Source organism: Osmia lignaria, chromosome 12 (genome assembly GCF_051020975.1).
Source record: "Osmia lignaria lignaria isolate PbOS001 chromosome 12, iyOsmLign1, whole genome shotgun sequence".
In the NCBI taxonomy this organism is placed as follows: Eukaryota; Metazoa; Arthropoda; class Insecta; order Hymenoptera; family Megachilidae; genus Osmia; species Osmia lignaria.
The window spans coordinates 5,282,191-5,295,494 of record NC_135043.1 but is presented as its reverse complement, the minus strand read 5'-3'; the positions used below and the strand labels follow the sequence as shown (position 1 = coordinate 5,295,494).

The following is a 13,304-nucleotide window of genomic DNA, read 5'->3' as shown; positions in this document are numbered from 1 at the left end:
TATCTTGTACATATTTACATATATAGATTTCGAGTTTAAAAATGTAGAGAAGTCGGATGACCCTCCGACTTCACAATACACTTTCTTTTTTATATGTACAAGAATTTATTTCGCGATGAGCAGATTTCAATATCAAAGTAATAAGCATGATTACTATTAATTATTATAACTACTTACTTTGATAACGAAATCGCTCTTGAAATTGAAACGTTTTTCCAATTTTACTCGTGAAATTGGCATCAGTTTAGTATATGGGCTGGCCCCCAGGGGGGTTGGTATTTGCTCTTCAAGCATTGTATAAAGTTCCCCTTTCGTACTTGAAATTTATTCTGTCACGTTCACGGTTCTCGACCCTAATCACTCATCATTCGCACTTCAGCCTCACGAACTCTATCACATAATCATTTATCCACCCGCATACTCTTGTGTAGTGAAACATTACCCCATTAGGATTTTCAAGTTAAAATAGTGTTGCGAAAAATTTTCAACGCGAGAATAAATATTACCCCGTTAGGATTTTCATGTTTAAGTAGTGTTGCGAAAAATTTTAAACGAGAGAGTAAATATTACCCCGTTAGAATTTTCAAGTTTAAGTAGTGTTGCGAAAAATTTTCAACGCGAGGGTAAATATTACCCTGTTAGAATTTTCAAGTTTAAGTAGTGTTGCGAAAAATTTCCGGCGCGAGAGTAAATATGACTATACACTGACTAGTATTCGGTGGGAATCCTTTTGGTTTTTATTTGATAAAATTAGTTACAAGGATTCCGCGGCATAAGACCGTGAACACCACCTCATGGGAGATAAAACCATGCATTACTAGGCCTTTGCAGGCACAGCCATAGAGTACGGAACATTTAAATATGTTGCATCCCATACGCTAAGCTGTCTTAAAGTCCTTTTGCCTATACTATGGGCGTCCACCACTCGGACACGTTGGATGCAACGTGTTCGATGGGTGGGTAGCGCTCTTAGCGAAGGGGTGCACCCTGCCTGGGCCTAGAGCCTTAAACAGGCGGGGTGGGTGGTATGTAGCGTCGGGCGTAAGTCCAGGGGGCCTAAGAACCTCCGTTGCCAGCTGATATTAGCAGTGGACGAATGTTGAGTCATATTTGCTCAATTTTGCTTTTCAGTATTTGCTCTTCAAGCATAATTTAAAGCTCCCCTTTAGTCATGTTGCTAGATCAGGATTGTCTATTTTAATTAGTGTTGCGAAAAATTTCCAGCGCGAGAGTAAATATGACTATACACTGACTAGTATTCGGTGGGAATCCTTTTGGTTTTTATTTGATAAAATTAGTTACAAGGATTCCGCGGCATAAGACCGTGAACACCATCTCATGGGAGATAAAACCATGCATTACTAGGCCTTTCAAGGCGCAGTTTAGAATGTGGCGCACATCCATATGTTCCATTTAATAAACTGCAGTCCTTTTGCCTATACTATGGGCGTCCGTCAATCTGACACCGTTGGATGCAACGTGTTGGACGGGCGGGTAGCGCTCTTAGCGAAGGGGTGCATCCTGTCCTGGCGTTACGACGTCCAGGCGGGGTGGGTGGTATGTAGCGTCGGGCGAAAGTCCAGGGGGCCTAAGAACCTCCGTTGCCAGCTGATATTAGCAGTGCACCATGTTTTATGTCATAGTTGCTCAATTTTGCTTTTCTGTATTTGCTCTTCAAGCTTTATATTTGCAAAGTTGAGTTACTTTTATTAAAAATAAAACCCCCTGTGGGGGCCAGCCCATATACTAAATCGGAGCCGTGAAATTTCGCCGATATTCTTACTTTTAATAAAGTGAGAATATCATCTTTAGTTTTTGCTAATCATACGTTTTAGCTTAGGCATTTCAGCACACATGAAGAAAACTGGTAGGTGAAAATACCTTTGGCCTTGTTCATTTTTATGCCCAAAGCTCATTCGGGTACTTAGATGTACTCGCGTGGGTGGAGGGCGGTGGACAAGGTTTAGTTTTAAGTGTAATACATTTTGGCGACTGACAAAAGTAGTGAACCAATAGTGAACCACGATAGAAGTTCCACATGTGTGTGTGTGGTTAGGATGTGGGATTTGTATCGTTTATTAACAATCTTAACTTACTATAATATTACAAAATACTTATCAAGAATAAATTGAAAAATTTTTACATTAGATAATTCAATAGAATACGAAAATTAAATGTATTACTTTAGCATAATGTTCACTATTATTTGTCAGTCGATTTCAGCAAAAAGGTATGATTTTATTAGAGTGTGAAAGTTGAATTGAACTCGGGTGTCGGAGGCGTCCCGGGACGTTCTCCCTAGGTGTAGGCATTTTTGCACCCGGGTGGTTGTCTGAGAACCGTGGAGTGAATTTTTGTGAGAATGATTTTTGCCCTTTTTTAAATATAGCGATAGGCAGGCAGGTAGTTTACTTCTGGTGTGATTGAGTTTAGTTTATAAGTAGGCAGGGCCAGAGCAAGCTTTCATGTTTCTCTTCGTATTCTCCTCTAATACGTGAGAAGCTTGTATCTGGGGTTGGGAAACCAAAAATCAAGCGAAAAGATGAAAATGCAATTTAATTAATTTATCAATTAATTAATTTAGCATTCTCTCTTGATTTTTTCAAGGCCAAGCCTTATTAGTTTGTAAGTCGTAGTCGTGGTACTAGACCCGATTACAAAAATGAAGTATTAAAGTGAAAGTGCAGTGAAGTGAAGTGAAGTGAAATTAAAAAGTGTTTTGTGCTTGGACATTTGCAAAAATTGTGCAGGTATGCGAGTAGCGATTCAAGGGATTGTTGCTCGTTTACGTGTTACGTTTTTACAAATGTCTGAGCAAACGTAAAATTTTCGCGAGTGATTTTTGTGAGGCTATTGCCGAAGAAGGAAGAGGCTATATGCTGAAGAGCCGCGGCAAAATTTGCCCAGAAGAGGGGAACTACTAATGGCTCTCCATCTTCGGATGGACAGTCATTCTGTCACTATGCTCGCTAATTTGTTTTTTCATGTTTTGTGTTTTTCCTTGAACGGTATGAATAATACCGTCCAGGACATATTGAATTCGACATTTTACGAGTTCAATACCCAGCTCGTTGAATGGTCAACTCGCGATTTTATTTCCCCTATTTCGTTTTTGTTTATTGCTTTATTGAAATAAATTATTCTTTTCTTATTGATTTGCACATCAATTATATTTCATGTTCTTATTTTAATTATGTTCTATTTATTTAAAACATACTCTGAGATTGTAATGTTAATTATATTTTCTGTTGTCGGCATTTTTCATTTCGATTGTAATCGAAATTATGATGTTAATTATATTTTCTATTTCAGCATTTTATTGTTGAATTATTTTTTAATTGTTACTGAAATTATGATATTAGTTATATTTTCTATTTCAGCATTTTATTGTTGAATTGTTATTTTGTTAATTGTTACAGAAATTATGATGTTAATTATATTTTCTATTTCAGCATTTTATTGTTGAATTGTTATTTTCTCAATTGTTTCTAATATTAGGGTGTTAATTCTATTTTCTATTTCAAGATTGTATTGTTTAAATTTTTATTTTATGTTGTCTGTTTTGAATGGTTTCACGTTCTTATGATTTTAGGGTGGGTCACTAACGTAGCCACCTCCACGTGGTGTGACCTGGTAATTGACATCGTTTTCTAAAGATAACTTTTAGAAAGCGATATCAAGCTAAGAGCTACTACAAAAAGATTTATATATTTTTTAATTGGGAAACAATAGTTTAAATTCAAAAAAGTATTTTCGGGATTGCAATATTACCATATAGAACGTATAACTATAGTAATTTTATAGTTCCTGAAAAAGGAACTTGTATGATTTTTGACTAATTACAAATGACTAATTACCTCCTTCTTTTCGAAGTCGGTTAAAAATAAAATAAAAAGAAAATCACAAAATATGGAATTTAGAAAGAACGAAGTTGTTTGATACGCAATGGTAGAAAGAAATCAACCCTGGCGAAGATATTTCAAGCAGAGACGTTGTACATTGGAAAGGCCATAACTTTATCCATGACTCTGGTCAGGCGCCAGATCTCGCTCTTGTCCACAGAACACATAATTTCTGCTTTTCATTTGATAGAAATTCGCTACGTTGACTAACAAATATTTTTCTTATAACAATTTTCGAGAGGAATTCATTATTGAATGAAAGTAAAAATTTGCATAAATGGAGGGTGGATGGGATGAGGTAGGGCGGATCTCCAAACCGCAGCAACCTCCTCGTGGTGAGACCTGGGCAATCGTTATTATTTGATGACTAAACTGTATCATTATTTCTATGGTACATTTATTAATTATGCAATTTTACGGAAAGAAAATTAATAATAATGAATGCATGGTCTGTATTGTTTAATTATGTACTTATGCATATAGCTATCGTAGCATACACGTGTCATGTAGGTGTATGCGAAAGGATACCATGCCGTTAGTTGATAGCATGCGATAATTGAGCTTAAATCAGTTTCTGTTCGGCCTAATTTTCAATGAAACATTGACTGTTTTACCGACGCGGTATTCGAAGTTCGGCTTCCATGCTAGCATCGCCTTAAAAAAACCGTTGCTTCTAAATCATTGATCCTATAAATAATTTAAATGCTAATAGCTACTGATTTGCCGTCACCTCTGACCTCTCCATGATCTCCAACTTTTATGCTACCTCTCTAGTTGCTTTTTATATAATGTTGAGAACACTGTCGTAGTAACATTGAGAATTGCGCTTAAACTGTAATACACGGACGATCGATATACCTTCCTATCTTTGAAGTATGTAATCGTGCAAGCTATACGTGTTTATGGATGTTTCAATAGTTGACAGCTGTCAGTCGCACATAGGTTGGTAGTGAGTCACGGCATTGACAGTGGAACTAGGTGAAGACCACTCACCTCGACAGGTGACTAATACCGTAGGAATTGCCTTTTCTTTTCTGTTTAAGTTGTGTTATCATCTTATTGCGCATGCATTTGCTCGTAGTTAATAGCGGTTCATGCCTTGTGACTTTCCTTTAGACATATCTGTCCAAGCACTCGCTTTTCGGCCTCCAAGTTTTGTGCTGGTCCAACATAGGTATCACGCATCATCACCTACCTTTTTGTTCAGATGTCCAGGTATTTTTTGTAAGAGCTCGTTTTTTTATTTGTTTTGCACACAGTTAGGTGATATTTCGTCAATGTCGGAGAACAATCATTATTATTACTTTATTTCACAGCGATATAACCGGCATGGCGTCCAGTTCAGTCAGCCAGGAGGATTTTGACAATGATTTTGAGCTCACATCCAGGAGGTCCAGGATCAGGACAGCAAGGGCACGGGTTGTTCCACCTAGAACAGGAGATTCATCTTCCATCAATTTTCAAAGTAATAAGATGCTTTCAACTCTTGTTATCTCTTGCAGTGTGGTATCTTGAATACATATCATTTTAATTATAGAGAGTGTACAGAATGTGGAAGAATCCCAAGGAGTATGCGACACCAGTTCCAACAGTGTGCTTCCACCCGATCATGAGAACCAGCAGAACAAACCGATAATGAGGAAACAGGACAAACGGGTAACAGGACGGTAAGTAAGCCAGCTGTTACTATTTCAGTAAAGTGCTCACAGAGTTAAAATCTTGCCACATATGAATATCCAGTAGTGCTAAATAGATCCAGTGTAGAGTTTGAGCAACTTGTTAACACTTTCTGGATCTGGTTCTAGTGTCTATAGTGTCGTATCCTGTTTGCACAGGCCAACGCATATAAACAAGGGAAAACAACAACGCGATCGACGGAAACTTCGAGAAAAGAGACGAAGTACAGGAGTGGTACATTTGCCATCGACGGAGGTTTGTCACTGTTTGCAGTCCCGTTACGGTCCCAAAATCTTAATGACTCTGCGGCATTTTTCCGGATTCCAAGAGAAACATTTTTTCTTGTATCAATGCTAATTTTGGTATTTAATTTCTTAGCCATCTTTGTAGCTCGCATGCGAAGTTAGAAATTTTCAATTTACATTTATCATAAATTATTATCTGAATATTTGTGTTGATCACTATTCGAGTTTCTTTTGCGAAAGAGTTTGTTTCAAGTGTAATCTTTGGTGTTCCTAATTTCTGTTGACAATGTCTTGCGCGAATGTATCTTTCTATAGAATAACATTAGAATCGCAACGCACACGGAATGTATTACAAGTAGTATTGCACCTAGAGAGAGCTTTTTTTTGCCGCGCTGATATTATAACAATTAACGCGTTTTGGCCGCGAGTGTTAAGGATATTGGCAAAAAGTTTGGCGTGCAAACACGTTACTCCGCAGTGTAATTTCGTTAGCCACTTAATTCTGCAGAGTACAGGAGGTAGTACAGGAGAAGACGAGGAAGATCTTAGTGGCACTTGTCTTGAAACTAAACACAACACACATCACAATGAGTTCCTTGATCATGAACTCATCGAAGTAAGTCCGTGTGATTTATCATTTGTTAATTATGGTTTATATACTGTCCACGCGGTCAAAAAAGTTGATCATATGATACAGAAACTATGTATGTATGTATGTATGTATGTCAAACTACACGTGTTTCAGGAACGGACAGCAAAAATCTTTACACAAAGGCGAAACAAAAGGTATAAAACATTGAAATATCTATAGTGGTAGTAAACTATATATATATATTCATATACATATATAGAGCTTTAGTGAAATTTAGTAGTTATTTGTAATAAACTGCTGCTGCTTTTTAGGCATTACCGTACTTCCTACAGGTCATGTATAAATAGGCACAGTTGGTAAGTGCTACTGTACGTGACAAAGTACAATTAGGCACGACCTGTACGAAGTACGGTAGAGCTAGTAGATTCTTTTAAATACGAGCCTGCGTATTGTAACGAGTACGTAAGTCCTTTGTATATCTTTTATATATAATGATACCCAAAATCAACGAAAATCGCGTTATCTTATCGAGAGATAAAATAATTTATTGTGTATGATGGATACGCTAAAGCGTTAATTAATGGAAGAATACGTATAAAAATGAAGGAATGTAAAAATGGTGAAAACATTAATGGAATTAAGGGTCGTGCCTAATATGATATCATAGGCAGTTCGAATTGATATAAAATCGTACGTCTACTAATATACAAAAATGAACTATTTAATTTTAGCCATTCCGACTTGGAAGCAGATGACGAAGAATTTGATTCTCTGAATCAATCCGACAGTGTCAATCAATCAGACCATGGAAACCATGAACCGCAAACATCTGTTAATGCTGCTAATAAACCAAGACTGCCTACGCCAACCGGAGACAGTCCACATGAAGTATTATTTTTTTATGTTCATTAATTAATCAGCGAGGAGAAAGCATCAGAATATTTATATGATTTTTCTGTGTTAAAACTGCAGTTGATAGAACGGGCGCAGGAAGAAAATAAAAGGCTACTGTCCCTTCTAGAGGATCGGGATCACAAGATAATGGCTCTCGAGGCCCGTCTTCTTCAACAACAACGTGAAATGGCCATAGAACGGGAACGACTTCGGGAGGAGAATGCCGCGTTAATTCGTGCTATGGCAGCACTGGCGAGTAATTAATTTTCCTTTATACGAGACAGTCTGATCTATCTAATTTTTATCGATCGATCTTAGAATGCATGGGTCAGCGGTTTTAAAATTGCTATACGTATATATACTAATAGTTTATAATTAATTGTGAATTTACTTGTTAATAATAGCCAAGAGAGATAGTGAAACGATTTAAAAATAAAGGAGAAACGATTATTAATCATTTAAGCTGCAAGAGAATCAGGGTAAGTTAAGCAGTAAATACTACAGCCAATTGTATCACTTTTTTTTGCAAGAAGCAATAGATCATCATACAAATTCTAAACAAATAATCATACTTTATCGGCTTTTACTATAGAGCTTGATTTACATGAGTTTAATTGCATAGCGTAAAGAAACATTGTTTTGCGCCGTTATGTTAGTCGAAATCTAATCTCAGGCGATAAATTCTGGCAAGTATCTTTTTCCAATGAAAATAGAGAGGTGCTCCAGTTTGTTATATCGTTGTTATTAGACGAGGAAATGAATAAGGTAAATATTGATATAAAATTATACTTGACGTGATTTTAAACCCTTTCGGATATTGTCTGTGCAATGGATGCAATTATAAACTATGTCGTCTATTTTATACTTTAATTGCAAACGAGGTATAGGATAGGACAAACACTTTTAAAGCCTCGTCTGTGCCAATGGTTTTGTTGCACAAATTTCCGATAATAAATGCGGGGAAATCAACGTCACAGACGAGATTCTATGCGCGATGTTGTTACTGTATCGTCAGTACACTATTGGACCCCGAAACGTGAATACAAGTGACTGAATCCATTCTGATTTATACCGAAATCTTATATTATTTCGTATCAGACATCAGGTTATATATTTTTGTTCGATTATTTTATATTTATACTATCTTGGACAAATATTGTTAGTAAATATGGAAAATATAGGAAAACATGTTTGCAAATTATGAATAAAGATTATTTACTATATTTTGTTGATCTAATACATAAAATTGTAAATTTATGTTTAGCATCAATGTTAGAAATATTTTATACTGATCTATGAGAAGTGAATATTGCCTAAAAAGAGTACTTATATTTTAAAAAAGGAGCATACTATTATATGCAGTGTCTCAGAAAGTTGTACAATCCGAAAAATTGTAGATTCTTCATATCAAACGAAATTGATAAGTCTTTTACCATTTTGCAAACTATGGTTTTCGTTTTATGAGGTATAAGTGATTGAAAATTTGATATGTTGTATGAACCATTTATATCGGAAGACAGATACCTAATTTTCAAGCGCAATAAATCCTACCAAGGATACCTTTATATATTATTGTTTATAACATTCCTAATTTGGTAAATCTTTATATTTTGATTTGTTCTATTAATTTAAATTTCAATGTTAATATGATACATTATACGAAAGTCATATGTCTAAGAGTTCGAACGGTAACGAATGCGTCTTTTTTGTGTTCCGTCGAGACTCATTTGTTTTTTTAATTTGTTTCTATCCCTTGATATTGTTTATAAGAGTGAGATGTGTGAGAAACTATGCTGAAATAAATCTTTAAATTCTTTTTCATATGATGCTTTTAATGAATAAAGGAAGCTGTTTTTACAATGTACAATTTTTAATGATAATTATTTACTTATGAGTAGTATGTATCGCAATAAACAAATATGCTATTAAACTTTGTAAGCTAAATTTGATTCATTGAACTGAGACTGTATCTAGTTCTATAAAATAACCATTTCCCAGGTAATTTGCAAATGAATAAGAATCATTTGATGTATTATTGATGGTGTGTAAATTGATTTAGCCCCAAGTGTATAGTAGTAAGTAGATAGTACTACTATCTACAGTCACTGAGTTAGGACTGCATGTATGGAACACAATCGGTATGACAATCCTGCCTATTTTAAAAGTCCCTCTTTTACCGCATCTCGCACAGGCTACTGAAAAGCCATAATTTTGACTCCCTCTGACTATATTTTATAAATTAATTAAAACTAGTACAAGACCGAAACATTATTCAAATAATTGTAAGACAAAGTTGTATCCACCTCACGCGCTTTGGTAAATAAATCATTTTAAAAACGCAGCGGAGTTATTATTCCTTTCTGAGTTGTTTATTTAATTTACACAATTTCTGTTCTGAGTTATTTACTAAATATACATAATTTTTCTCCTCAGTTATTTATTTAATTGACTTAAATTCTTCTCTTATTTTATTTATTCCATGTATAAACAGTTATTTATATACATACAACATTCAATAACTATTTGATCATTAATAAATTATAATTATAACATGAAAATCAAACTTAAAACACAGTAATTATTTCATAATATCAGATATTTGATCTAGAATGCGGTGCGACTCCCTCAGTCTTAGACTGACAGCCGAGGGATGCGGATCAACTTGGCAAACATACATGGACCTTAACCTTCCTTTCGGAATTTCTTTAATTTAATTTATTTATTTACTTTCCTTATTAAATAAGATTATTTTATATTTACTTTTTAAGTTTGCTGTATAATAAATAATTGTAGTGCGCATGCGCTACAGATCCGGTCGTACCCATCACTACCTCGAACAAGTGAGTTTCACGATTTGTTCGTTTTTAGGTCTTATATTTCGCTAGATCCGGTCAAACCCATCACTACCCCGAACAAGTGAGTTTCACGATTTGTTCGTTTTTCGTTCTTATATTTCGCTAGATCCGGTCAAACCCATCACTACCCCGAACAAGTAAGTTTCACGGTTTGTTCGTTTTTCGTTCTTATATTTCGCTACTTGCTTCGGGGTCCCTGACACCCCAGATACCATAATGTCGGTATTCAAAGAGTGTCGTTAGTACATTGGGGTCTTCGACACCCCAGATGCTATAATCTCAGTATGTAGAGTATCATTTGTGTTTTGGGGTCTCTGAAACCCCAGATACGACAATGTCGTTATGCAAAGAGAGTCATTGATGCTTTGGGGTCTCCGAAACCCCTGATACCACAATGTCGGTATCCAAAGAGAGTCATTGGTGCTTTGGGGTCTCCGAAATCCCAGATAGCATAATGTCGGTATGCAAACAGTGCCATTCATACTTTGGGGTCTCCGACACCCCAGATGGTATAATTTCGGTATGTAGAGTATCATTTGTGTTTTGGGGTCTCTGAAACCCCAGATACTATATTGTCGGCATGCAAAGAGAGTCATTGGTGCTTTGGGGTCTCCGAAACCCCTGATACCACAATGTCGGTATCCAAAGAGAGGCATTGGCGCTTTGGGGTCTCCGAAACTCCAGACACCACAATGTCGGTATGCGAAGAGTGCCATTCATACTTTGGGGCCTCCGGCACCCCAGATGGTATAATTTCAGTATGTAGAGCGTCATTTGTGTTATGGGGTCTCTGAAACCCCAGATACCATATTGCCGGCCTGCAAAGAGAGTCATCGGTGCTTCGGGGTCCCCGAAACCCCAGATACCACAATGTCGGTATCCAAAGAGTGCCATTCATACTTTGGGGTCTCCGACACCCCAGATGGTATAATTTCGGTATGCAGAGTATCATTTGTGTTTAGGGGTCTCTGAAACCCCAGATACCATAATGTCGGTATGCAAAGAGAGTCATCGGTGCTTCGGGGTCCCCGACACCCCGGATAATATCAGGTCCGTATGAAGAGGGCACAATCAGTATAAGTTTTTTCCAGAGTTCATTTAATTTACTTCATTATTTTTTTTTGCTTATTAAATAAGCTCATCAAAGCGGATAACATGTATTATACCCCTCTTCTGGGTCCCAGCCGAGGACTCCAATTATTTTACTTTTTCCAGTTATTTATATAATTTTACCCTCATTGTGGGCCGAGGCCATCTCAGTGGCCCTTACATCCCTGCATTTCTTCCATCGCAGCATTCCTTCCATCACAGCATTCCTTACATTCCTGCCTTCCTTAAATAAAAAATTTTTTTTTTTTTTTTTTTTTTTAACGTGGTGGAAATCTTCAGAAAGACACCTTCAGCCCCCCTGGGGAGGGGCCGGAGGTAGTGTGGGATTTTTACCCACTAAAACCACCACGGTGGCCTGCACTAGAGCGGAAGGGAGGGTCCTTTGACCCTCCGCCATGTGCCTAACTCCGCCGGAATCGGGGGCCACACCCGATGCCGGCACTCCTCCGTCCGCGTGTAGTGGAGACCGGGGCCCCAGCTCCGGATCCCTACGGAATTCCTTTACATCCCTCGTTCCGTTACATCTCTTCATCCCTTAAATCCCTACATTCTTTTCATCCGTACATTCGTTACATCTCTTCATCCCTTACATCCCTACATTCCTTACATCGCTTCAGCCCTTACATGCCTACATTCTTTTCATCCCTACATTCCTTACCTCTCTTCATCCCTACACTCTTTTCATCCCTACATTCCTTACATCACTTCATCCCTTACATCCCTACATTCTTTTCATCCCTACATTCTTACATCTCTGCATCCCTTATAATAAATATATTATGAAGACTGCTTCGAGCAAAGGTAAGTAAAGGTAAGTTCGAGAAATTCGCGAAAATTTCGAAAAAACATCGCCCCCTAGCGGCAAAAATGTGAACTAAAAATTTCGATGTCGAATCAGCGCCATCTGGTTTTGGAAAAAGGAACTAAAGCTTGCTCAATTTCTGGCCCTCTGGCGGCAAAAATGTGAACTAAAATTTCGATGTCGAATCAGCGCCATCTGGTTTTGGAAAAAGGAACTAAAGCTTGCTCAATTTCTGGCCCTCTGGCGGCAAAAATGTGAACTAAAATTTCGATGTCGAATCAGCGCCATCTGGTTTTGGAAAAAGGAACTAAAGCTTGCTCAATTTCTGGCCCTCTGGCGGCAAAAATGTGAACTAAAATTTCGACCTCGAATCAGCGCCCTCTGGTGGCGAAAAAAGGAACTAAATTTGTATGGAATGCAGGACTATAAGTGATAAAAGGATGTAAAGGATACAGGCATGTAAGGGATGCAGGGATGTAGAGATATAAACAAGGCAGGAATGTAAGGGATGAAGCGATGTAAGGAATGTAGTGATGAAAAGAGTGTAGGGATGGAAAGAGTGTAGGGATGAAGAGAGGTAAGGAATGTAGGGATGAAAAGAATGTAGGGATGTAAGGGATGAAGAGATGTAACGAATATAGAGAGGTAAGAAATGTAGGGATGAAAAGAGTGTGGGGATGGAAAGAGTGTAGGGATGTAGAGAGGTAAAGAATGTAGGGATGAAAAGAGTGTGGGGATGGAAAGAGTGTAGGGATGTAGAGAGGTAAGGAATGTAGGGATGAAAAGAATGTAGGCATCTAAGGGATGAAACGATGTAAGGAATGTAGGGATGAAAAGAATGCAGGGATGCAAGGGATGAAGAGATGTAAGGAATGTCGGGAAGTAAGGGATAAAGAGATGTGAGGTATGTAGGGATATAAAGGATGAAGCGATGTAAGGAATGTAGGGATGGAAAGATTGTATGGATTTTTGTTAGGTAGAATATTTAACACGTGCAATCAATATCGACATACATTTTGTTATATATTCACAATTTGGTAATAGAAACGTTAAACGTAACAGATAGCCTTTAAAATTTATTTACCTGAAGGTAGCTGATAGACTAAAGTTTGTTCTTCAGTCGCTGAACTGCAGGAATGACATACAAGGAACGAGGAAATAATGAAAAACCTCCTCCGCGTGCCTGTCTATGTCACGCGGTCGGTATAGAATTGCTAATAATTAATG

General features: G+C 37.3%; 1 protein-coding gene across 11 annotated transcripts; it reads left to right on the top strand.

Moving 5' to 3' along the window:
• Nucleotides 1-3,617: 3,617 nt before the first annotated feature.
• LOC117602755 (uncharacterized) lies at nt 3,618-9,635 on the top strand. 11 transcript variants are annotated; one of them, XM_034321150.2, is made up of 10 exons: nt 3,618-4,903; nt 5,019-5,117; nt 5,219-5,367; nt 5,440-5,569; nt 5,708-5,834; nt 6,333-6,440; nt 6,570-6,610; nt 6,728-6,772; nt 7,148-7,304; nt 7,389-9,635. In XM_034321150.2, the coding sequence occupies exons 2-10, from the start codon at nt 5,110-5,112 to the stop codon at nt 7,572-7,574; spliced, it is 951 nt and encodes a 316-aa protein (XP_034177041.1). In that variant the 5' UTR covers nt 3,618-4,903; nt 5,019-5,109; the 3' UTR covers nt 7,575-9,635. The 11 variants fall into 11 exon arrangements, with proteins under 11 accessions (XP_034177041.1, XP_034177040.1, XP_034177043.1 ...); XM_034321149.2 differs by having other exon boundaries at nt 3,618-4,915; XM_034321147.2 differs by having other exon boundaries at nt 3,620-4,903; nt 5,019-5,126; nt 7,389-9,634.
• The last annotated feature ends 3,669 nt before the right edge of the window (nt 9,636-13,304 follow it).